We start from the raw sequence: 26863 nt of genomic DNA, 5'->3' as shown, positions 1-26863 counted from the left end.
TGTAACAGCTTTGTTTATAATGATTAATTAACACAGATTGGATATTTACTTTATTTTTATCTAAAATTCAAGTGTTGCCTTATTAATGAAAGTACTCTTAAAATTTGGTGAGGCAGATAACTATTCCTGCTTGTTCAACAGACATGTTAAAGCATGCATCTGCTTATATGCAGGTAATAATTGAAAATTCATTTTCTTAATATAACTAGTAAGTTAGGTTGAAAAAATTATGTACTAGTTGTCCTCTATATAATTTCTTCCTAAAAATAACTTAATACACATACACCCCAATTTAAGATTTCCAAATAGGTCACTAGACTTGATTATTAAGTTTTAAATCTCTTTAAAAATTAACTGGTCTTTACAATAATTAATATCAGAGATTTGTAAATAAAATTGTTTTCATGACTAACAATCTAGCCTAAGCTCTGATGATTGGATACTGCCGTAAAGAAATTTTTACTTTTATGTCGTAAGTTTTTTGATCGCAGCAGAGCAGACGTGATTAAAGGTCATTGGAGGGCCCATCTTACAATCGGTTTGAAGCGGGATCCTGTATGTGCATTGAGTGACAGTCCAAGCCGAGGTTTCGTTTTTGTGGAATGTTGTGTCTGGTTTATAGAGCGTCCGACTGAGCAACGTAGCGTAGAGCGTCCTTCAAAGACAATGTATTTGCTAGGGAACAACTGCCTTAAGCGGCCTACAATCATCAGCTGGCCTCTCGTAATAACCTTGTCTTGGTTATGCAGAGACTATTTTTGATTATTTTTACAAAATATTTTTTTCACAGATTTTATAATATGCATTTTCATATTTTTTCCTTATCAATGTCATTAATTCATTCATCTTTTCACGAGTTTATCATTTCTTTCATTTATTCCTAATCCTCTCATTGATCACCTCAATTTCTTCGCGTTTCCACCAAAATACTACTGGTTTACATTTTGTTATGGACTATCTTTTTGGATGTGTATATGATAACAATATATTATAATCAAATACCCATTAAATAATGTCTGTGATCACTAAGGCCGCGTTAGTAGTTCTACTACAAATTTTATTGTAAAAATTGTTATAGATGCCTGAGGCCACAGCGGATGCTTACTGGTGTGTACTCTTCAGTAAGATGGTCATGTCAGTATCACTATCTGAAGGTCATTCCTGTGCTAGACACATATATTTGGCATAACAATTATTAATTTGTTTTATTAGTTAGTAATCAAGTAGTTTAATTTGCGATTTCCTCATTATTATAAAAAAAAATTAAACGTCGAGATATTTATCAATTTGTGTCATCTAAAATAATATTACTTACAAAATAAATTCGAGAATTTTTATGTCTAAATAATCTCTAAGTATTATGCATATTAGTTAAAAGTTATCAAATATCCAATAATATTTGGAATTGCGTTTTGTAAACTCGCCGCCCTTAAGTTGGCTAAATTTATTAATCTGTTGGCAGCTTAAGGCAGTAAAAACAAGTGTCAGAAATAGTGAATAGATTTTAGTGGTGGTGTATGTTACTGATAATGTTTCATATTAAAGCAATGTCTCATAAATTTGTTTAGCCATTCTTAAGAAAAGTGATTTGTAGTGATCCGTAATAAATAATACATGAATTCTGATATGAAACTATTACCTTGGATAAAAATCGTGAGTAAATATATGTTTATTTTATATACGTTATTATGTTAATATTAAGTTTTGAAAAAACTTTTGAAATTATTACTTTATAGTCTTAACTAAATCTATGCAACTACGAATAAAATAACGTATGAGTAATTTTTTAAAAATAATTGCATATATCACTTTAGTATCAGCTGTTTAGTTATTCTATATGAATAATAAATATATTTTTCTCATGTGATTTATCGTTATTTTAATGTTTTAATAGTGTTATAATCTATCATTATTGATAATTTGTAGTCACACTTGATTATGTTTTAAGTGAACTGTACAATCATTGTGTTGTATAGTTTATGTACTTACAATCTGATCAATTGTGTCTGATCAACTGATTATAGATTTATTAAGGTACAGACAGATGTTACTCTTAGCCTTGATAACAGAATCAATATTATAAGTTAAATAACTCATTATTGTTAAAATAACTTCATAGCTTCTATTAGATAATTAAATAACTTTTTTCTGTTACACATAGATCATACTAAAGTACAACAACAAATTAACTACAGTAAAATGGAATTAACTTAATTTAAAAAATGAGTACTAAAAGTGGGTGTGTAAGCTGCAATGGGGGATCAGAGCTCTATGAAACAAAACATGATCCTGAATGCTCAGAGGGAGAAGATGCCCAGATAAGATTAGCCCCTCATGTGCAGGCATATCTGGCCCACAATAACCCTACAACGAACTGTTGTGGTTTTGCTATACCTATTGCTTTTGAAAGAGCAGCGCCAGGGACATGGTGGAACCCCAGATTTGATTCAGAAATACTTGAAGGCCAATACAGAAGTAGTTCCTTTAGGCAGATTAGGTTAAGATTCAGGTAAGCTACAATATCTGAACTCATTGTTGATTGAATATTTTTTTGGATCTTAATGTTGTAATTTAAGAGTTCTTTCTTTTTTTTCAGATTTGCACTTTTATACATTTTGATATTTTCTATATCATGGTTTGTTTACTTTGTTGTCCTTGGTTTATATGGTATAACTATAAAATGGCCATTTTTGTGTTCTATATTTGCTGGAGTTGTCTTGATAACCTGTGCTATGCTGTTTGTGACATTTACAGATATTTATAAGATTTTTACCTTTCGACTTTCTCTGGTTATGGCACTGGCTCTGTGTACTCTTAGCCTGTCTCTAGTTACACTGACAACACAATTGGAAACAACAGTTTCACAAGTGGCAGATATCAGCCAATCAGGACATTTCACTATTTGTATTGAAATTCTGCTGATCATATACACATTAACACCTTTGCCACTATTTGCTTGTGTTATTATAGGCATTTTGTACTCAATAGTATTTGAAATACTAAATATAATTTTACATTTATCTGAACAAGAATGGCAGTATCCAGGAATGTTTGTGAGGGTTCTACTTCAACTTTGTGTGCATATAATTGGAGTGCATATTTATTTGATGACTTTTGTTAGAATGCGCGGCACATTTATGAAAGTAGGACAAAGTTTATTGGTTAGAAGACAATTGGAGATGGAAAAGCAATTAAAAGAAAAGATGATTCATTCAGTTATGCCTCCGAAACTTGCTAGTTGGCTGATGGAAGAGCAAGTTTTGGAATGTGAAACAAATTTTAAGACGCAACATTCATTGCATCCAAGAACATCAAACCCCGGTGCCAGTGACATAAAATCATTGTTTAGACCATTTAACATGAGCTCCATGGATAATGTTAGTATATTGTTTGCTGATATTGTGGGCTTCACAAGGATGTCTAGTAATAAAGGTGCTGAAGAATTAGTAAATATATTGAATGATTTATTTGAGAAATTTGATGAATTGTGTCAAATACATGGCTGCGAAAAGATATCTACACTAGGCGATTGCTACTACTGTGTCTCTGGGTGTCCAGAACCGAGGCCTGATCATGCTACATGTTGTGTTGAAATGGGGCTTGGTGGGTAATAAAACTAGACTTGTTTTTATTATGTAAATTTATTGGTACTAAAGACATATCATTATTTTAGGTATGATAGAAGCAATACAAGAGTTTGACAGAGAGCGTGGTGAGGGTGTTAATATGAGAGTAGGGGTTCATACTGGGACAGTCCTTTGTGGTATTGTTGGTACTCGCAGATTTAAATTTGATGTTTGGAGCAATGATGTAACTTTTGCAAACAAAATGGAGTCTACAGGTAAACCAGGACGAGTACATATTTCGGAACAAACAAGTAAATTTTTAGTAGGATCCTATGTTTTAGAAGAAGGTGACGAAGTGTTTGGTGAGTAAATTTTTTATAGTCATTGCATGTCTACCCTTAGCTTTATATTATTTTAAATTTTATGTGTTCAGGTCATAAAACCTACTTCATTGAGGGGCGTCAACTTAATTCTCCATACGACCATGATCAATGTATTACACCTTCGAATCCTATTAATCCCCGTCTCATCATATCTCCCGCCGCGTCCCCACAGTCCAATTTAACCTATAACCATACACCTTTGCCTCTTTTTCACCAAACGCAAAAGATGCCAAATGAAAAGAAAGGCTCCAGTAAAGGTGATACAAATAGTTCAAACTTCCTATCTCCTAACCCGTTTAATTTTCGCACGAAGGCCAGTTCGTTACCGAGTATACTAGACTCTGATGCTGAACTGGATGAGAAAAGGGAAAAGGTATTCGTCGAAAGCAATGATAACTCTTCGAAAAGTCCGACGTCTGTTGGTAAGTTGACACATTTTTAATGAAGGCTAAAAACATTCTCCTTTAATCCTTTAGTTTCACACGTAGTCCATGGGTGTCAAGTGTGATTGAAATTTTTTTTTATTGTAGGAAAAAATTGATTTTCCTATAACTTTAAACATATTACAATATAAGAGTTTAATTTTTCCTTATGTCATCTGTGCTATTTTAGATCGACTTTAGTACTCAACATTTTTATATACTGTATTTTCAATAATTTAAATTCACATATTTTTATTGTTTGAACGGTCACTATTTACACTATTTTAACGGTCATGCGCTGAATGTGTAAATAGCGTGATGTACAGCGATGTTATTTATTAGAAGTCTTACTTATCAATGGCATAAGGCACAAGTCACAGATAAGATATAGCATGACACTTAATTACTAGAAGGTGATGCTCCCGCCGCATCACGACATTGTGTTATTGTAATCAGACTAAACGATTATTTGAGGAGATCGTTGTTAAGGGTCTCTTTTTATTTTTATCTCTACATGTTCATTAGTACGCCTGCACTAGCATTTATAAAATTAATAATATATTTAGGAATTTTTATATTTAATATATTTAGGAAGAATTGCGTCATTATTCTTATTCAATATTTTCGTGATCTATGTGTCCTTACATAAACTGGACGTGTAGTAGAGAATGTATGACGTTGATTTCAAATATTGAACAGTATTTATAAACATTATATATCCTCCAATTGTTTATTTACTTTGAATATCATCGAGTTTAATCGAAGCTTCAGAAATATTTTTAAAATTGATTTACGTATGATTTTTCAAAAAAAAATATCTTATGGATATCATTGTATAAAATGTAACGTAAATAAATCAAAAGATATCTAACATTTTAATTAACATTGTTATTGTTATGCGAGACTGGTCTCGGTAAACCTTAGTTTAAATTAATTTATTACGCTAAGGTCAATTACTCCGAATCACTTTCAAAATGTGATCTTGTCGATCGAATAGTTTTGGTGGCATTAAAGTGCTAAATGATTTTCCAATAAACTTTATTTAAGATTTGAAAGAAATGTTAATTTATTTTAGTAATCTGTAATTTTTTCAATAGGTTGAATGCTTTATAAAATAGCTATAAAACGCGTCGTATTTTTGATAAATCCGGATGCTTCGCTATTATTGACCGTTAACTGAATCACGTAAGCGATTAACGCGTTTTATTTCAGGGAGTTACGGCAAGTATACGAACAAATTGAAAAATTGGAAGGTACCCAGATTTCTCAGGAAACATTCGGATACACCGCTTCATGAAATGAAGAAACAGAATTTCAGTGATAAAACGATTCATTTTCTAGAGAGAGGCGATGAGAACGGTTCACAATCAAACAATGGTTATCAGCAAGTGCCTATAGTTATAGAATCTCAAGACAATAAGCACAGGCCGGTGCAGAGTAGTAGTAAGATCCATGTAGCACAAGGACAGGACTTGGCTTCGTTCGAGAAAGAGATTATCGATATCAGATCTTATTTAAGTCAGTCCAGAAGTAACATGTCGCCTTTTGCCAGAAGTAGTAGTTACAGATCACAATACGGAAGGCCGAATGCAGAGGTAAATATTTTAAAATAAATGTATCCATAGTTTTAGTTTTAATCGTTTCAGTGCGCCATTAAGCACTAGAGCCGAGAAAGTGGGAATGTGAAAGACTATTTTAACTCATCACCAGATCTATAAGGCCTGATAATTTTTTAAAAAAAAAAAATGTGTTTGCGGTAAAAGTTATATAAAAGATAAAACTGGCACATTTCTACCGAACCATAAGCTTTTGTTTATTGCTGCCTACCACTGTGTTTATATATTTACCGTAAAAGTATCGTATTAGAGAAATTAGAGAATGTTTCAATATTTTAACAAGTTTTTTAACAAGCGTACACGGATAATGACGAAAGAAACCATGTCTTTTTCCGATTCATCTAATAGTGACTGTCATATGAGAACTTTTGATGAGCACAGTAATGATATTAAAGTGATTATGAAATATTACGAGTAAGTGACAGATAGCAACGATGATGAGAGAGTAACTGCAAGTACCTCCAATGTCGCTATTGATGCATCTGTTTTCGTTTTAATATAAAACATTACAACACATTTCGTTGTGAACAGTAAAATAAACAGTAAAATGAACAGTAAAAAATTTCAAATAGTAATACAAATTATGAAAATGCTCTTTCTTTCTATGATAATATATCTTTAAGTGAATTATGATTATTGAAATCATTAATCGAGTGTACCACTCATCATTTGAGAGCAAATGAGCTATAATTTTACCCTGATTAAAGCTTTTACATCCATAATCATGCTGTATATAAAAATTTTTTTATTTGCTGAAATTATTTTTTATTTTTACAAAAACGCTACCCATCACTCATATATTGTTTTATGTAGAGCATTTAAATTTAACTAGAACATATTTTTTGTGGCAACTGTTCAGTTTCAGGTTAAGTAATATAAGATTTTTCTATGAAAATAATTAAATTCCTTGTGAAATGTATTCAAGTATAAAATGATTTCTCTAGTTATCTAATCTCTTAAGCTATATAAAGAAAACAGTTATTTTTTAATAAATTGATAAACGTTGATTATTAGAACAGAACTATGTTTACATGGATCATTGCAATAGTTTAGATTGTATGCGTCCATATATAAACAAATCCATTCCAACTTGGCACAGTCTCAGCTATAGAATCAATATTTACGTTAAATGTTTGTTTCGCAGAGCGATTAAAAGATTAATTGCTATATTGGATTATTTAGATTTTAGTAGCCTGCACCACGCCGCGGCCTGGTACCTACAAATTAACTAAATTGGCTTTTAAATCAATGTTTTAATTTTTTATGATATATACATACTTCTGCAATACGTATGAACGTTGTGTTCAGATATCCAAAATTAATTTTTTGAATTCATATTATTGTTTACACGCATTTTGAATCGTCTATTATTTTTAACAATGCAAGCTTTCACTGCTTCGGAATGTTAATCTTAGAAAAGCCGTCAAAAAACTCAATAGTTTTAGTTTTTTTTTAATAAACTAAAATATCTTGAATGCTATAAGCGTTATTCAATAAAATACTTTTATATTAAGATTTAAAACTAAGAAAGGTAGGTCTACGGTTTTTTTTACTAATATATTTGACACGAAAGTTGTAAATATTTATGACATGACAGTATCGCAAAAACCTAGTCCTGGTCCTTTGTCCGGATACTTGGTCCACTTGCAAAGCCATAACCCTGTAAACTGGTGTGTGATTTAAATACGCTTACTACTAAATTATGGTAGTTCAGGTATTTAATTTTTTTATATTTTAATGTGAAATTAAAAATCTCCAATACATATAACTAGAGTGATCTGTTAAAAATTTTAATGATTCAATTTCGCAGATCACACCAAAAATATTTTAATAATTTTCTTACGGATAATTTTTTGAATAAATGTCCGCCAATTTTAGGGTTATGTACAGTAATTTTGTGATTGTCAGTTCGGTCGTCATAGATTTACAGAGTTTTATTGAGTCATTATTAATATTAAGACTATGAAAGTAATGTTTTTTTTTTAAATGATGTCTATTATGTCAAACTTTATAACATGAATGACGTGTTAACTTCTTGTAGACGAAATTTAGGCGTTATGACTCTATATGTTCGTTTTTATTTCCTGTATTTATTGTTTTCCATTCATTGTTTGTTTATATAAATAAGACTTAAATAACTAAAGTAATCCGGATCGTGATTAAAATGTTCTTTCTTGTCTAAAAAGAAATATAAATTCAACGTAGAAAGCTTTAGTTTATTATTTCGTTATTGAATTGTGTTGTCAGCACTTCTAAGTATGAAATTATATCTCGTTTGCTGGCACCGTGGCCTAGTTCGTTGGGGGTGGTGGCCTATTGTACCAAGGCGCAATCACGTAACAAGAACACTTAACTGGATACAGTATGTAGGTTACAACGGTGGATATATCGCTTTAGCTTGACAATGTCCCTCGTGTGATTTGTACAGTTTCTATGCTAATATTGTTATGAAATTTTATGTCTGATTTATTTTCAATTAGTTTTTTGTGTTCTTTACTTGACAATCTTCGAGGACTGTACTACTGACTGTTTGGGTAGTCATTGTGGTAGATAATTATTTAAAATTCATTTATAACGTCTAATTAAAGAAGCCTCCACGAGAGATTAGTTATACAAGGTTATTGGTTATAGATGTAAAAGTTGTAAATGGTGATTGTATAGTCAATTGGCTTTAAATTAAAGGTTTTGTAAACCATGTCCAGGAGTCAATTGTTTCAGAAATAATGAATAATAACGTAAAAAAAGCGTTTCGAAAATTCGAATTGTCACATATTAAAAACTAATTCTAATTTACAACTATCTGTCTCTGATCATTTTGTACTGGCAGATGATATTTGCCCGTCGCATTTAAATAAGAAAGATAAATTAATGTGGTAATCACTTTATTCTAGGAAATTGAAAATCGTTGTAAAATTTTTAAATCACTTAAACAAATTAATAACTCATTAGGTTTCCTCAAAAGCATACATTGAATTAGCCTCGATACACCCAAATCATATAGCTAGCGCATCTAGTTACCCATTTCTCTTCCTTTAAGAAGAAGGTCCAGAAGAGAGTTCCTAAGAATCATCTTACCGATCCTATTTTAGAGTTTCTGCAACCCATTCACCATACAACAACCTTCTGAGTCACTGGAAGCGTAGACTTCACAAACAACAAACGCTCCACCCATGACACATCTCAAGCAAATACGCGTATTACTCAACAAAATCAGGCACTATACTTCTCATAAACCAATTCAGTTCCGGAGTCAGCCCGCCCCCGCGTCACACAGCCAGGGCGACTCTACACTCACACGTGTAGTTTGCTCCCTTCGTGCGATCGTCATCGTTCAACTGCAATAAGATTGAGTCAGTAAATTTTGTTCTTCAGTTTTGTTTAATGAACTCAATTCCGATGAAGCTTCAAAAGCCTCTCAGGCTAGCAGAAACTACATCAATAGAAACAATACATCTTAGTCACCTTTATAAAAAGAGATAGAGGAGTAGGCTATTAAAAACATTGTTACGATGTTTTAATTTTACAATAATAGCTAATAATACTATCCAAGATTACTAGGTTTATAGATTTATTAACATTTAAAGTTAAGATACATATTGATACCTGGACACAGGACTTCCCCGTAGATATTCAACATGACCAGTTAAAAACGACCTGCATCCAGCGTCTCCCAACGAACTTAAAGAGGTCATCCACGCTGTGGGCATACGTTTTACATTGTGTTTTCCGCTCCATGTCTTCACTCTAAAACCTTAAGGCTCTAGCGGCCATCTGTTACTATCGACCTATGTCAGTATCTTTTGTTGGTCTACGAATCGCATATCTGGTTCGATCTCCCAGAGGAATCCCGAGTATTTTTATATCCATGGTCAATGAAAAGATATTAGTTTGAATCGCATTTTTTTCTTACAGTAACATATGTAAGAAAACACAATGTAAAACGTATGCCCACAGCGTGGATGACCTCATTAAGTTCGTTGGGAGACGCTGGATGCAGGTCGTTTTTAACTGGTCATGTTGAATATCTACGGGGAAGTCCTGTGTCCAGGTAGACGTCCTATGGCTGAAATGATAATGTACAAAAAATATTGAGTATTTTAACAGACCTGATGTTATAGAAAAATGTAACTATACATTTTATGTATAAGAAAATATTATTATTGATACCTTTGCGTGGTGTTAATTTGCCTGCAGTATTTTTAGCTGTTGCTAGTAGAGTGGCAATGAACTTGATACCATTTGAATGTTGCGTAAACAGGCCAATGATCAACGCGCTGCTTGCAACTATGCGAATTACCCGAATCGTTAACTCGCACGTATTTAATATTTCAGTGTTATAAAAGTATTGACGTATAAGTTGAACCGTTCTATTCTGTCTATACAGTATGATTGGTTATAGGTAAAAATTTAAAAGCTTGAAGATTTTAAACTTATTGTCAATCAATTTTTTTTTCTATTGGATTGTGACAGGGCATTAACTTCTGGCAGTATAAAGTCTGTAGGGATAGTAGTAAACAATAATTAACTTTGATATGTATCAATGCAAATTTTGTAAACATATTTTCTATGTTATCGTTACGTTATTTATTATTTCAGAAAACGTTGATTGTCGTTAAGGGTGTATCGTGTATTAATTGACAGTGAATCGGCTACACATTTACCTCTTTAAAGCTTTTACACTTCTAACCAATCATCCTGTATATTGTACAAAGCTTAAGCTTCCTGTTTATAAATTACATGTTATCATTATCATATGCAGATCACGATTGCTTTTTCATTCTTAAATCTTAGGGTAGTTGATGAAAACTAAAATCATAAATTTTTATTCAAGATGTTTAGATAGTGGTTGATTAAGTGACTGGAAATGTATTTCAGACACCCGTTTGCCGAGCTAGGAGCTCAACCTTGGCTACGCAAGGGGAATTGGTGCGACCCAAAGATCGTCGACTAAACCTTCCTCTACCCACAGCACAGTCCCCTAGAGTTCAAGATGACTCAATCAGCCTCTGTCCTTCTGTTAACAGTCGAAAAGACTCAGGAATTCGAAGTACTAGTCGCCGGTCCAGTATTCAACATCAGGTAACTTAAAAAAATATTATGTACGTCTTTTTTGTTTAGGTCTGAGAATTTCGATAACAAAAAATACTTACGAGCAAAATACATATATTGCAAAAACGTTTTTTTACAAAAATGATTGGATAGCCTATAAATATTTATTAAAAAATTTTATTTTTAATTATATCAAATCAGCGAGTTTTGTAATTTATTATTTTAATACGTGAAGCAGTACGTTTTAGTCGCCGTTATATATTTTCTGTAATTCATTGTATAATAAATTAAAAAAATATCTGACTATTGGTAACACAAGTAAATTTCTTTTACTTTTGAATTGCAATGATTTACTTTATTGTTTATTATATTGATTATAATTTAAATTTATTCATATGTGATGAACTGTAGATCCTAATTCTTCGCTTTTATCGTATTTGTAAACTTGTACTTGGAAACGTTAAGCATACATTTGTCTAATTATTTATTATAATTATTTTTTGATAAATAATGTTATAAAACCTCTTCTAGTTATCAACATAACTCCTTTTTTTCAGATATTTGCACTTAACCAGGCTGCATTGGCAACGTCGCAGAACGATATAATGCAGCACAGGGTTTCTGGTTATTACACATCAAGTCAGTCATCTTTGAATGAGATGACGTCCAAGAGTCGGTTGCCTCCGCCGCTAAACGAACAACAAGTACAGTCGTTGCAAAAATTACGGAAGCAATCAGATCTCCAGCTAATTAGATGTGTACAAGATAGCGCCCGTTCAGGTATCAACTATTTCGTTCAGCCACCCTTAAATAGATTCACTTTATTCTTCAAGTCACCAGAGATGGAGGAACATTATAGAGATAAAGCGCACCGAAGCGACGACAGTGAAGATTTTCCACCTACCCTTACCACGTCTAGATTTAATACAGCTCTGGATATTATTGCGTCAGCAATCATTTTTATTGCAGTCACTGTTTCAATATTTATATTGTATAGCGAGTGGCGTCATTCTTATGGCTGGGTGATATTCTTCATCGTTATCGAGACAGTAGCCATGTCTCTCTGTGTCTACCGGCATTATCTGAAGTGGAAAACAAAGAACGACCCTTTGGTTACAAATACGATTAGGCGATCGGTAAAGATTTTTAAGAAATTGTCCAACTGGTGGCCTTGGCATTTGTCAGGAAGTCTCTTAATTAGTCTTCCCATATTGGCGGTTTTAATTAATTTCTCATGTCAGAACACCACTATGACTATATTGAAAGGAGAGCAATCTTTCTACGTGTATTTACTTTGCATTGGGATAGTGCAGTTCTGTAACTTTACTCAGATGAGTTGGCTTGTTAAAAATACTCTGGTGACGTTATACGCAGGGTTATTCTTGTTCTTCGCTGTTCTTGGTTGCCACGAGGCCAACACTCAGTTGCTAGACGGCGATATTAGTTTCAATTCATTTTCGCAAATCCTAGTTCATAACACAACGTTTTCGAATATCACTAACGGTTCATACGATAATTGGACGGATTATAACGGAACGGAAATATACGAAGGTGCAAAACATAAAATGCATTTAACAGAATTGTATCTGGACATCGCTTTGCTGCTTATGCTTGTCTGGTTTCTTAACAGAGAATTTGAAATTAGTTATAGATTAAGCTTTTACAGCAACGTTGTAGCCAATCTGGATAAGCAGAAAGTACAGAACATGAGAAATCAAGCAGATTGGCTGTTACACAACATTATACCCCGCCACGTTGCTGACCAGTTAAAAAATACGGCAAAGTATTCCGAAAATCACAAAGACGTTGGTATTATATTCGCGAGTATAGTAAATTTCAACGAAATGTACGATGAATCGTATTTAAAAGGAAAAGAGTACCTGAGAGTACTCAATGAATTGATTGCGGACTTTGATGAATTGTTGGAGAGGCCACAGTTTCAACACGTTGAGAAAATAAAAACGATAGGCAGTACTTTTATGGCAGCTAGCGGACTCAATCCTGATCTGAGGCATACTTCTAGGGGAACTTACGATCATCTGTATCAGTTGATGGATTTCGCACTTGAAATGCAAAAGGTTGTTGATAACTTCAATCAAGATTTATTGGAATTTGATTTTATTTTGCGGATCGGATATAACTTCGGTGACGTTACAGCGGGAGTCATAGGCACCACGAAATTATATTACGATATATGGGGTGACGCCGTAAATATTGCTTCAAGAATGGATTCCACTGGAGTCGTTAAACGCATTCAGGTGGGCGAGGCCTGCGTTCCCGTCTTATCCGCTAGGTACGAGTTCGAACCTCGCGGCAGTGTTTACGTTAAAGGCAAAGATAATATGAATGTGTATCTGGTAGCTGGTAAGAAGGACATCTAGATTAGATAATTATATTTAAAAACGTAGAATCTGTGATTTAATTATTTATATTTTATACATTGACCTTATTAAACGGGACACTATATATATGGTAAGAGATACTTGTATTCTATTTATAAATGTTTCACTGAAATGCTAGACTTGAAAAAATACTCGTGCATGAAATCGTACTAACTATTTATGAGCTTTAGACATCTAAAACGTAACCACGTTGCCATGCTGCGTTTCATTCACAATAGCTAACGCTGCGGTTCTAGTATAGGCGGCCTTGTTACTTATAACTTACATATGGCTGTACGAATTTCTAGTTTCTTTTTTCTATTGAATGAAACGTAAACATGGCGACTTTTCCTCTGTGATTTCTTCTTAAGAATAAAATTGCTTAATAATCCTTGCCTATATAAATGTGTGACCAGTGTTCTAGTCCGACATTATATTGAGGTATTTGCTATATACCTAATGTCCTATGAAAGTAAATATTTGTATATAATTTGTAATAAAATTGCGAGGTAACTATAAATCGCCTGTTAGGGGTATACCAGGCTATTCATGTGTAGTGAGATTTAATAAAGGAATAATTCTTATTTATAGCGTAATAAATACTATTTTCTATATTAAAAATAGCTAACATGTACGTAATCCAACTTTTTGGTTTATGTTTTGATAGGGTAGGTAATGTAGATCTATTTATGATTATTCGTATTTGTAAGTAAAAATATTTGTATCGTAGAATGTAGTATAATTATCGATAGGAAAATTAGATATTTAATTTTATGTAAATTATTTGTTCTAAAACATGCGTCCTTTTCAATGTTGTGATCTGTGGCATCTTTTTTTTTTAAATCAATGTCAAACTTTTTGTTACATGTTGTAAGGTTATTCCTTTTTTGTTTTTTTTGCAATCTGTTTACCGTTGCGTTTTTTATTTAAACCTCTATCATTTTCTGTATTTTTTTATGGGTTGTGAAATTTTGCGAAAGTTTTTAATTGTAAAATTAGCTTTTTCAGTAGATTGTCGGCCAAATAATTGAACTTTATATTGTATCTATTGAAGAAACAAAAATCATTCATTAAACAGTCCGATAGAGGGGAATAGGTATTTAACTATTATTTAAAAGCTTCTTCTTTCTATTAACTTTTTTATTTTAAAAGATTATTTATGACAACTTTCTCCAAATTAATCCAATATTTTTTAAAAATTAGATGGAGAAAATAGGTAAATTGATAAATACTATATTCAATATCACTAACGAAAATTTAAGATTTGTTCAAAAGATGTTTTTTTTTTTTAAATAAAACCATGTGAAAACCTTGCAAATGATAAGCTTTAATTAAAATTACATTGACGAAAACCATGCGTATGTTAATGAGTGTATTTAAAACGAATTTTTTAGTAGTTATAGTTCAAAAATAAGTAATCAGATTTTTTAAAGGCAAATATTTTAGTTTCCAAAGAAATATTAGCAATTTTCCTTGAAAAGTTTAATATTTTGGTAAAATCAATACGTAACATGTAAATTAATAGTATTATACACGTGTTTACAGCTGATCCTTAATTAATCTCATTAATGTATATAATGAAAATGTCTACAATTATATCGTTTTAGATATTCTCAGGCTTATGAATATAAATGCCTTATTATACATTCCACTTCTATTTTGAATCTGCCTTAAAATTTCTATTTTTTAATATCAAAAGTATTTTTGGTCATCAGGATTGACGGAAGTTCGATGTATTCAAAGACAGATTATTTGTATTTAAAAAAAATATTGGACCAAATTCGAAATAACTTAAGTAAATTATGCTCTCTTTACAGTTTAATTAATTTAAAATTTTTTAACATCGATTAATACGTGTAAATGGTAAGTATAATTGTGGAACTTTGAAGGTGAACAGCCTGGTAGGTGTCAACATTAATCTTTTCAAATTTCGCGCGCATGTCATTATACATATAGTCATATACATATACAGATTGGAAGTATAACTTCTCGTGGGATTGTGTAATATCGAATAAACATTTTACATTTTTTTTTGTATTCATTATTTATATTTTAATTAATGACATTGAAATCGATTTATGGATGGTTGAAATAACTATAATATTGAATTTATTACATAAACTTTTATATTTAAAACATTATTTTATAAGACTGCAATTTTTCTCACCCTTTAATTCCGTTATTTATATTTGTCAAGAAAATTGGTCATGATAAGTGAAATTTACCTAAGAAAAGAAGTAATACTTAAATTGTTGCCAAAAACCAGCAAAACTGAATATAAATGTTTATTTATTGTTTCTATTATATTATCGAAGGTTCTGGAAGTGTCACCATATATTTGGTAATCTGTGTAAATATATAGGATATGTATGTTCTATAGCTTTATATCAAAACAAATAGTAATTTTTTTTACATATCTATGTAACTATCGGGCGATAGATATTTTTTAAATAAACAAAAAAGAAAAGAAAAATCGGTCTTATGTACAATGATTGTAGTTATTTAAATAAAAAAAGAAATGAAAACACAGCTTTATTAATGTGGATAGTTACAATGTAGTGCTCAAAATCAGTTGCTATTTCGCGTGCCAATATATACCACTTTTTATATGCTATAACGTTACATAATTAAACACAACATGTTATTTTTTGTATACCATTTGCAGCGCCACGTTGACTTTAAAAATAACGGCGGTATTAAATCGCATAAAATAAAAACATCTACAGCGTGTATGGTACACAGTGATAGGGTATTCGTTGTACAGTATGGAGGTGGCTACAAAGAATGGCTAATGTTAGAATGTTCATAATGGTAGTAAAAGAATTTCTTGGAGTATCCACCTGGTCCACTAGCAAGTATAGTTTGTTGTCTCAATTAAGTAAGTTATCCATCTCACTTGCCCATTCTGGGATTTTTTTGATCCAAAAGTGCTTTCTTTTCTATGCAACTTATTTTTTATTAGCATATGCATCAGAATATCCGCTCTTTGATCACCAAAATGTATCGTTTAATGTATATCGGAAAATCGTAAAAAATTTTACTGCCAAAAGATAAAAGATACAATTACCCGTTTATATTTGAAGTCAATGATGGAGTTGCGGCAGCACCGGTCTACGACATTTTGCTATTGTGATAATTTTTACAATGCTTTTACAATATTAATTGTCTGCATTTTCTATTACATTTCGAAAACATGTACTAATTTTGTTCGACTATTTAGCGTACTGCAAACTTAATACATTATATGATATTTTAAAATGAATGTTAATTTTATTTTTACACCTATTTTTTTATTATAACCGATCGATCGATTGACATGTTATGATTATAAAAAAAATTGAAAGTATTTTTTTTTAAGTTTCACAAATATCATCATTTATGCCCTAGGATTACCACAGCTAGACAAGGGCTTCCTCCATAGATTTCTACTATGACGTTAAGATGCCTGTACCCAGGGTCTTTTGACTAGCTTGAGAAGGTCGTCTGTTCACCTTGTGATTGGACGTCGTACGCTGAGCTTGCCTTCAATTCTGGACACTATGTCGCCCATTGTCACTTCAATTTGCCGATCCGTTGGAATATATCTGTTACTAATATTTTTTCGTAGATAATAAAAATTAAATAAAGGGAATTTATAGCAAAGGTGAGATGGTTAGTTCTTACCTTATCTATAAGTTTTGTCAAATTGCCTTTACCGTGCTGAAACTGATATGTTATCTTGTACTATATATTTATACACACACATATATATAATTACACTGTGTAGCGTATATTGTACGGTTTTTTGTAATGAAGTATAAGCTATCATTCACATTTATTATTAAAAACAGACAGTGTCACTACACACAATATTACCTTAAGCACTTTAATACATAATTTATTTTACGTTAAGAATTATAAATATATATGACATACATAAGCGTCTAAATATGAGTGCCATGACATGCTAATGAGAAAGTGTGTTCATTGGATTGTCACTCCATGCGAAGTCGTCGCTTGAAAACGCGTAGATCATCCAGTAGAACAAATTTAGCAGCGCGAAAGATGCAGGAAAGAGTACGCGGGCGGCTTTATCAATGTGAGACACGCTGTTTATGTGGCCCCGTTTACCTGAATAAAAGAATTAAATGAATTTCTACTTTTACAGGGTGATTAATTATAGATGTAAATGTGTGAATTTATAGCTCATTTGCTGGCAATGTATAATAAATCCCTTCCAATGGTTTTTGGAATAATGTAACAATAATATGGTATGAAAAAGCGTTTTTAATATTCAGATTACTATTTTATTAAACCATTTAATTATTTACTATCTGTCCCTGCAGACGTTGTTTTGCTTAAATTTGTTGTTTTGTTGTTACATTCCAATAGAAAAAAATAAATTGATATTACTTATTTCAGAGTGATCACTTTATACATGGGGCTTGGAAATAGGTTTAGGTTTTAATAAAGTTAGGCCTCGAAGAAGGTAATGTAGGAACCCCCATGCTTGAGGTAACTGACTACAAGGAAATTTAGAGCCGACAGTGCTCGACCTTTTCAATCCCGGACAGGCTGTAAACACCGGTGTAGTGTAAAAAAACATGTATGCCTTAAAATTTCAGTCACCGCTTAGGGTATGTGAGAGATGAGAGCAGAAAAGGTGCGATTGCCAAGATGCACACAATATTTTTGATTACCGACTGCGGCACACACAGAACGTGACTAGCATATTTGCGTCCATTATACATATAACCTTAAACAAAGTTGCTAAAGTGCCAGTCGCTAGTGCTTTAGTATTATTATTTATTTAGTAAATATTGGTCACGTATCACCACATGACTTAAGTTGGCGAACGAACACTGATATTGCACAGATTTCTAAGTACAAATTCATGATTTTAAAGTTTATGTTCCATAGCATGCCATGGAACTGTTATGGAAAGAGCTTAAACAGCTAATTATCTAGAAGGGGATAGCCTTCGTAAATGAAGAAACTACTGAGAAGAGACGAATTATTTATAATCTGATAAATATTCTGCGTTTCACTCAGGCATTCCTGCGCCTGCGCTTCTTCCTGGTTTTATTGACAATCTATGGAGAAAGCCTACGTCCAGCTCTGGACGTCCTACGGATAAAATAATGATGATGAGATCAAAACCCAGCTTGTTTCGTTCTTTTTGTATTAAAAGATATTGTAAGAAAATTTTTTTTGTATTATAATAATTTGTTTTTAAACAGGTTGACTAGTCATTATTATTTAAAAGTAAAACTATAAGTTGACCAATTCACCTGCTTCTACTTGGCGCTGGCGACGATAGCGGTCATCCCCAGCGAGACAGTAAAGTAATTGCCGCCAACGGGGTACTCTTCTCTCTGTCTGCGTGGTGCGTTCCATTGTAAGTCGAACAGATGTTTGCTCTGGTGGAGGAGGTAAATCATCGCCTTCGTTTACGCAATTTCCTTGCGATGGTAGGGATGAGTTCTGAAAGTTGTCAAAATGTATAAACTACGTGATACTACCTAATGTCATATAACTGTAGTAAATTTTTTAAGTAATCGATGGTAGTTTTTATAGCTGCCTCATTCATCGCAGGATTATTAAACCGCGAGCCTCGACCGTTAGCGCTTTTTGAAAAAAGTCTATTTCCTTGAAACAATCGTTTTGTATGACCTGTGATTCGCCTTCAAGAACGACACAGCAATGGCGTTGCACTTCGAAAAACGCTGACACTATTGGACACCGCATTGATCGCCACAACAGGCGGTGTGCCATTTGATACGGCCCGCAACTGTTGAAGCTCTGTGATTATTCCCGCGGGTGTATTTCCATGGATTTATATCAATATTAGCATTTCGTATAAAACAGTCATGCGTTTTAATTCATTCGTTTAATCAGTTAGGGTAGAGAATTCATTGACTAAAGTTTGTGTTAAAATATTTTTTATGATTTTATATTGTTTACGTACAAAATTTGCAACGGATTGAGATGAGCTTCGTCGACGTGCAGCTAAATGCTTTGCAGCAAGCGCGTCACCTCCAACTTCTTCAATTAATTCTTCCCACTCTGAGTCATCGATGACGATTTCACCAGATCCGACCTAAAATTAATTAAATTGTATATTAGATTTGCACTCTGCTATTCAAATGGTATTAGCCGTTTCTACGAGTTTGAAAAGACTGGGCACAGACGGCACTTAACCTTTACCTTTTGTAGGTAGCAAAATTCAATCGCTTCTTCGTGAGACTTGGTTCCTTTCATTTTATTATATTCTTGGAATGGATTATTTATTAGACTATTTCCATTTCTAAATTATTGTAGCCCGACCAGAAATGTTGTCTATTGTTTCTGTTGATATTTTCGTACTTAGCCCAGAGGGCTTTTACAGCTTTATCGAAATTATGTACACGGATCGGAAGGGTACGGAACGTGCGAAAAATTATTACTTGTACGGAAGTCTTCCAGTTACAAGATGAATAGTGTTGGCTTGGAATAGCAGCGATTGGATACTCAGAAATTTAAGGTATGATACGGATCCTACCTCGAATCATCCTCGCTGTTCGCGGAGGCGGGAGGTCGGAATCGGATTGTTCGTTGTCTGATGTCTGATATTGTTACATCGTACGTGCTTATTTGTTCGATGTGTCGCAGGTTGAGTGGATGTTCTTTAAGTGAGATCGACGCTTGCAGTGTTATGTCTGCAGTGTGTGTGGTGGGACGCTTGGGTTGTGGAAGCCCTACGATCGGATCGACGAGGACGTCTTTAGGACGCCTCTTCCTGGCATTAAGGCAAGTGCGGAGGAAATAGCCATATGCGTTCGCTATGAGTGGATATATCTTATGTGTATAAGGTTTAGATGTGTCTCAATGGTAATTCTCATTGGTATTTAATAATTATTTACCTTAGTAAAATAGTGGACACCGGCGAATTCCAGCAAAGTAGCGATGCAATAAAAGAAACTCATAAGTAGAAACCAATCCAGAGCAGTTGCGTAACGCACTTTAGGCAGGTCAGTTCTTGAATCTAAACTGATTGTCGAAAGGGTTAAAACCGTTGTTATTCCTAGGCCTACGCGGTCAGAGGTAGCCTGTAAAAGATGTAATATTTAAATTAGATTGATGAACTAAAACTGGCATTTGTGTATGGAGTAAAACGGCAGCGGCTTAAATTACATACGATTTGAAGTTTCTAAATAATTCATTAATCTTTAATCGGTATTTTATTTATATCACACTAATACCGCACGTGGGATACTGATATCCGCAATGTGAATTTATAATAATCCACTATAACACGGTTGGTTATTTTCGTGTTGTATGAACATTTTCTTATAACGCGCTCATAAGATCGCATATAAAGATTTATATACAAATGATTTAACTTTTGTCGTTAAAGGGGTTTTATATAGAATATTAAAAACTATGTTGTAAACAAATTTTGTGTCATAAAATTTTACATTGAAAATGTGAACATATAAATACACAACTGGCACAATGTGTAGACATACGCGAAATTGATTATGAAGTGTTAATGCTAATTAATATATATGTAATAGTACAGAAACAACATGGGCAATCCCCGCACAAAAGGCGCAGTCTTGTTATCCGAGTGCTTTAATCTCACATAATATGAAAACGCGTTATAAAAGTGTTGCATTACAGGAGAGATTACTGCATAAGCATATATCAAGTATTGGTATTTAATGTTGTTAATTTTATAGTTTAAATAACCAATAATATTGAGTATTAGTAAGTTTGTGCAGGTTACAAAGGCCAAACAGATCACAAGAATACAGAAAATATTGCCCTATGTTTAACTTACCTCTCGATGAATCCAAAACGAGACCCAGGAAAGCACTACAATAAGTATACAGGGTACATACACTTGAATGAGGAAATAACCTGTATGACGTTGAAGGTTAAAAGATACTTGAAGGACGGAGAAGTCGCCTGTAAAAGTAAATTGGTCAATGTCAAAAATCTTTAAATTTTATGAGTATGAAAAGGACCAATATTTAGCCACTTCCGCACATGCAGCGGTAGTCATGCAACAAAGTGCACCGCCCGCCAGTCCGCTGATAAATGCGAATGCGGCAAACAATGCCAATTACACAACTGCCACCGTCAAATCACTCAACACGTGTTTCACCATCCACGGGGCATCTTCAGGTTATGTTACTCCGATTAGTGCCAAACACAGAGTCCTAATTGGACCCTACCACTGCATGTGCGGAAGTGGCTAATTATTGGTCCCTATCTTACTTAGGATTCTTAGGAGGACTTCCGCAAGATAACGCTGATTCCATTAAATATTTTATGTGTATTTTAGTACTTATGAACAGAGATGAAATAAATGTTTACTGTTATTGCTATTAAAGGCCTAGTAATACTTTTACTATATATAATAAGTCACCTTTATAATATGGTGCAATTTAGCATTTTACTCCAAAAGTAATTTGTTATACGTATTTACGCGTATGTACTGCATTGTACCTTGTATTTTTAAGGTCCCCGTTTTTGGGGTTCTCTTGTTCCCGTCTTAATCTATGACTTGCAAATTTTTTTTTATTTTTTTTTATTTCCATTCCTTATACTACTCGCATTCTATCTTCTTTCTCTCTTCACAGTAACATCCACTCTATGACATTTATTTACGTTCCATACATCGCATTCTATCTGTTGCCACATTTCTCACATTATTACACTTTTTATTTTTTCCCTTTCTTTTTTATTATTTACATTTTTATTAATATTTTATTTTATATATTCCAACTTAAAATATATTGTGTAATTTTTTATGACATTTCATAAGTAGTGTTGAATAGATATTTTTGGAGTCGATTTTCACGACAGCATCATTGTGTCTCGCGCAGGAAACTTCTAGTTTCACGAAATATTACCATAAATTATTAATAAAAATGAATGAATTAGTAACGAAAATTATTTTACGTTGAAATTACTGCTGATCATCTAATATCAATTACCATAATAAAATCATGACATGGAACACGGTTAGCCCAGTTGTAGACAACTGAGACTTGCAAATGTATGTCGCGGGGTCCATTCCCGTGATACAATCCTATTTATTCACACTTTATGTAATAGTTATATCGAATTACCACTGCTTACAAAAAAATTCAGAGGATGAGTAGTAGCGTATTCTACGTGAAAACCACACTGCAATCGCCAACTCGTCTGCCAAGTGTGGCGATTATCGTATATCATCTTATAGATATCTTTGGGTTTATGCTTTGCAGTGGGCGTCTATGGGCTGAAACTACAACGACGACGTAATATCAACTGTAATGTGAGCTGTAAGGTCGGTATCACCATAAAAAAGAAAAAAATCTGTAACAGTAAAAGCTGAATCGTGTCGAAACAATTTGTCTTGTCGCTTTTTACACGCTTCATACTTACTCCTCGGGGAGGATGTCATGTTACATATTGTATTGGAAAATTAAAATGGTTATTCAGTGTTAAAATATTAAGATGAATAATGGAATGACTCTCTGATATGTAAAATATATTTAATTTTGTGGTAGTTAATATTTATACATACGTAAAAATTTGACGCAGAATTAGTTGCTACAATATTCATTTAATTGCATCCTATTAAATGATTTCAGCTAAATGTTATATGAAAAATAAATACCTTAGATTAGTAATCAATCTTTGAAAATATTTTCAAGTAAACATTTATTTTTCGGTTAAAATGAGTTGAAAATATATAGCGTACCGGTTAAAATATTATTTTTATTCTTTTTCTCGTAACTTCTAATAGTTCAAGTAAAAAGCAAAGTTAAGAAAAAGAAGTCGCTAAAGTGTAACTTATTAAGTAGGTCCCTAATCAGTAAAAGTTAGAACAGCACTCGCCTCAGCTTCGCCCTTTGAGCAGAAGTAAAGTGAATAAATAGTGTCAAGTAGGAAGTGTATAAAGTTTAACAGGTTTTATTATTTTATTTGTGTATATATTACTTGGTTTTGTGTAAGTTAAACAGTTTATATTTAAGTAATTTCTTCTAACTTTTCAATAATGAATGAAATAATGACTATTTATTCATTATTTTAAATAGGCACGTTTATAGCAATACGTAAATTTAAATTAGTATCATATAATAGAGCAGAAAAGTTAAAACATTTGCCTACAGTAGGCGTCCACTAGGTCTGGTAATAATTATGCTAGTTCTCCTAATAATAATAAAACAAGTCACGAATAATGTATTAAATGTAAAGTTAATTATAGCAAAATATTACACTATCGTTACATTATAGGAGCTTACTTAGATTAACTGAAGCTATCTTAAATATTTGCGGAATTTGTATATATGTACATATACATATATATATACATACATATATCTATATATACATATATGTCTGCAAATTAAAAAGCTTAATTATGCATCATTTTACAATTTTTTCAATTTTTATAATGTTTATGAAAGGGGTTAGATAGACTTAAGTAAAATTTTGAGTTGAATACATATTTATATTTTTAAATGTAAACATAGAATGTACTCCTACCAATGTATGACAATTCTATACTTGTACAATTATCGTACAGCGTTGAAGGTATTGTCGTATAGGAAGGTCATTCACGTTTGGTCCTCATATGAAAAAAAAAACTGTTTAAGAAAGCATCTATATTGTTAGATTTCAATATTATAAATAGAAAAAAAATTCCGAAAACTGAAACCAAAATCATATTCTCATAGTTTTATTAAGAGTGTATTAGAATATAGTAGCGTGACAAGATGTTAACATTTTTCTCTTAATAATCTGTGCTTTGAAAGGACTCTTAAAAGATTCATGTTTTATTTATTACAATCGAAAGATTTAGTTAAGAAACTTAATTTCAATAGTTCTAGTTCTTTTTTAATTTTACTTCACAAGTGCTGAACGGTTCTGGATATATTGTACATAAGATTCTGACGGGAAAGTAGATTCTCAATTATTGTAAAAAGATTATATAAGAGCGTAGTGGCAGATATTCTCGTGGTCTAATCACTTGTCTTTGTCCTCCTCGTAGAAGACCCGTATTTGGCTCCCGCTCAACATTACCACGAATGTACAAATTAGCAAACAAATGCATTAGTAATATTAAAATTATTTGTATATTCTACATTATTCTTTTTGCAATATTAAAACTTGCACACATGATTTAAATCCGTTTAAATCTCTACTATCTATACTGCTATTACGTTTCGTCTGTACCCGCATTTGTAGTGTTCGTTTTTAATTGTTAATAAATTGTTTTATTTTCTATTTTATTTGTACTTTTTGCATATTATGTTTGGTTGTATTGATTCTAATTCTGCGAGTAAGATTCATAATATTATTTTAAATATGACAGTAACAGTAAACAGGCCTCATTTAATAAAATAAATATAAATAAAAAATAATTCCAGCTTGTTTTCGTGTATTGTAAAATTATTATTGTACAAGAATATTAACGAGTGAAAACGATAATCTTTTAATAAAATATCTTATATTTAGACGAAAATATCTTTAATAAAGATAATAGGAAAATTATATTACCGCAATGTAGTTTCTATTTGTGCAGGAGTTATAATAAAGGAGTTCGCCGTTCTTGTTTACTGAAGTATATTTACCATTAAGTATTGATTGTAAAGATTGTTCTAGTAAATAATAATAAGTTACAGGGTAAATCTATAAATATTTTCTTATTAACGGCAGTTGTCTGGCTTAAAGCCTAAAACATCTAAACTTAAATAAGCAACGAAACGTTTAATTTTTTTAAGAATAAAATTTAATACAAAAAAAATATTATTACCGATGCTTAAAAAGATTTTTTAAATATAGGTGTGAGCATGTTTACTTACCTTCCCTTCTTGTAAAGGTAAAGTTCCGATAAGGAAAACTAATGAGATCGAACTGAGAAAGCGTCATGCCGGGCACAAAATTTACGCTCTGAGAATTCTGCCATTGATATACTAATTGCTGGTTGGAGTATGCATCTAGAAAATAAGAGACTCCATGTTATTCGTATTACATAATTTATGAAAATATTTGGTAGTATTTACAACAGAAATTCTAAGTCAAATTATAAATATAATACAGTCCGATATTATATAAGGGGGACCGGAAAGTAAGAAGATGTTTTTCCATCTAGTATACAAATTTTCAATTCCAGAGCAGTAAAAATTAATCGGTTTTCTTGTTAATATGTCGACTTTAATATCACTACCAGAATATAATATGTACTGATTTGGTGAGACCGATATAAGGTTTCGTCGTTAGACCAATTTGAATTATAATACAATGGAATATTATCGTTTCCACCTAAACGACCTCTTCTCAAAGAGACCTGCGTAAACTGGTACAGGATAAAGGTGATATTCTTATATTCGACAATGACGTCGAAACCTTTAAAACTAACATAAGTATATTATATAGATGGCGAATGACCTCTTACCGCTTACCGTTAAAACACGCTTGATATTAATATGCGAAATAATTGAATGTTAGCTTCATTTTTTAAGTAAATTCAAAATATTTATCACTTTTCTTTACCAAAAATTTAAATACCTTGTAATAAATAATATAGGGACGTAAATGTAGTTTTTGATTTTCGATTTTGATTTTTGTTTTTAATAATTTTATACCATAATATTTCATAACATTTCATTCATTTACCTAAGACACACGTTTTCAAAGATAATAGTAATCATTTTTTGTAAATTTTTTTTGGGAAACTTAAATTAAACACACTTACAGCTTCCGAGAATAAGTGGGCAAGATTGTCTGTCCATTGGAAAATTACGCAGTTCCATGGGACATTTCGCTTTAATTGTCAATCTGTAAATTGCGATTATATTAAACGAAAATGTAAATTGTAATTACAAAATGCTTAAGAAGGATTTACGAATAAATCCGCTATAAACCTGTGGAAAGACCGACCCGTCGATTAATTCCTTCTAAACCGATTGTGTTCGGTAATTTTGAATGTCTTCTGAGAAATTTTAATCTTTAACAATATTATCATGCTTATAAATAATATTTCTTTAGGATCACGTAGAAGAATAAAGTACAATTTATGAACGAATACAATCGTAGAAGGAGAGCTGCAATTGATCTACAAGTTGCGATTTTAAATTGACATCGTTTATGGCATCTGACTCGACAATGATGGACTTTGGGATCTGAAATTGCTACAATGAGGGAAACTACTATTAACTACATCCTGGAAAAAATTTACTTGATGGATTATGATACAGGATGGTTAAAAGGAATAGCTGAAAGTAGGTAGCAAATTGCTGTATTGATAATTAGTTTAATGCGTATCTTATTAGATTTGACCGGCATCGGTTGAAACATCGAGGATGATTAAGATTGGTGTTTTTAAAACTCACTAGATTTTGCATGTTTTTGTGCCATTAAACATGTTTTATATTGCCAATTTCAAAATCAAAACTAATAAATAAATTTATAACGCATATAAAGATT

The 26863-nt window shown here is 32.2% G+C and overlaps 2 protein-coding genes across 2 annotated transcripts in view; one reads left to right on the top strand and one right to left on the bottom strand.

The window, feature by feature from the left end:
* The first annotated feature begins 1405 nt into the window (after positions 1 to 1405).
* Positions 1406 to 14237, top strand: Ac13E (Adenylyl cyclase 13E). The gene is made up of 8 exons (XM_068771703.1): positions 1406 to 1653; positions 2162 to 2509; positions 2597 to 3603; positions 3674 to 3928; positions 4000 to 4371; positions 5584 to 5966; positions 10863 to 11066; positions 11594 to 14237. The coding sequence occupies exons 2-8, from the start codon at positions 2223 to 2225 to the stop codon at positions 13415 to 13417; spliced, it is 4332 nt and encodes a 1443-aa protein (XP_068627804.1). The 5' UTR covers positions 1406 to 1653; positions 2162 to 2222; the 3' UTR covers positions 13418 to 14237.
* Positions 14238 to 17363: 3126 nt separating this feature from the next.
* The window catches only part of LOC137928950 (gamma-aminobutyric acid receptor subunit alpha-6), a 28221-nt gene continuing 18721 nt past the window's right edge, over positions 17364 to 26863 (bottom strand). The window contains exons 5-11 of the mRNA XM_068771958.1: positions 26133 to 26215; positions 25240 to 25374; positions 21219 to 21346; positions 20299 to 20484; positions 19365 to 19496; positions 18688 to 18880; positions 17364 to 17527 (exon numbers count right to left, since the gene is read on the bottom strand). Of these exons, the coding sequence (XP_068628059.1) occupies positions 17364 to 17527; positions 18688 to 18880; positions 19365 to 19496; positions 20299 to 20484; positions 21219 to 21346; positions 25240 to 25374; positions 26133 to 26215 (1021 nt within the window). The remainder of the gene's footprint in view (positions 17528 to 18687; positions 18881 to 19364; positions 19497 to 20298; positions 20485 to 21218; positions 21347 to 25239; positions 25375 to 26132; positions 26216 to 26863) is intronic.

This window comes from Battus philenor, unplaced genomic scaffold (assembly GCF_028537555.1).
Source record: "Battus philenor isolate CCGP_79_NKW_IND1 unplaced genomic scaffold, ilBatPhil1.0.hap1 SCAF_4, whole genome shotgun sequence".
NCBI lineage: Eukaryota > Metazoa > Arthropoda > Insecta > Lepidoptera > Papilionidae > Battus > Battus philenor.
This window is presented reverse-complemented; position numbering and strand designations above follow the sequence as displayed.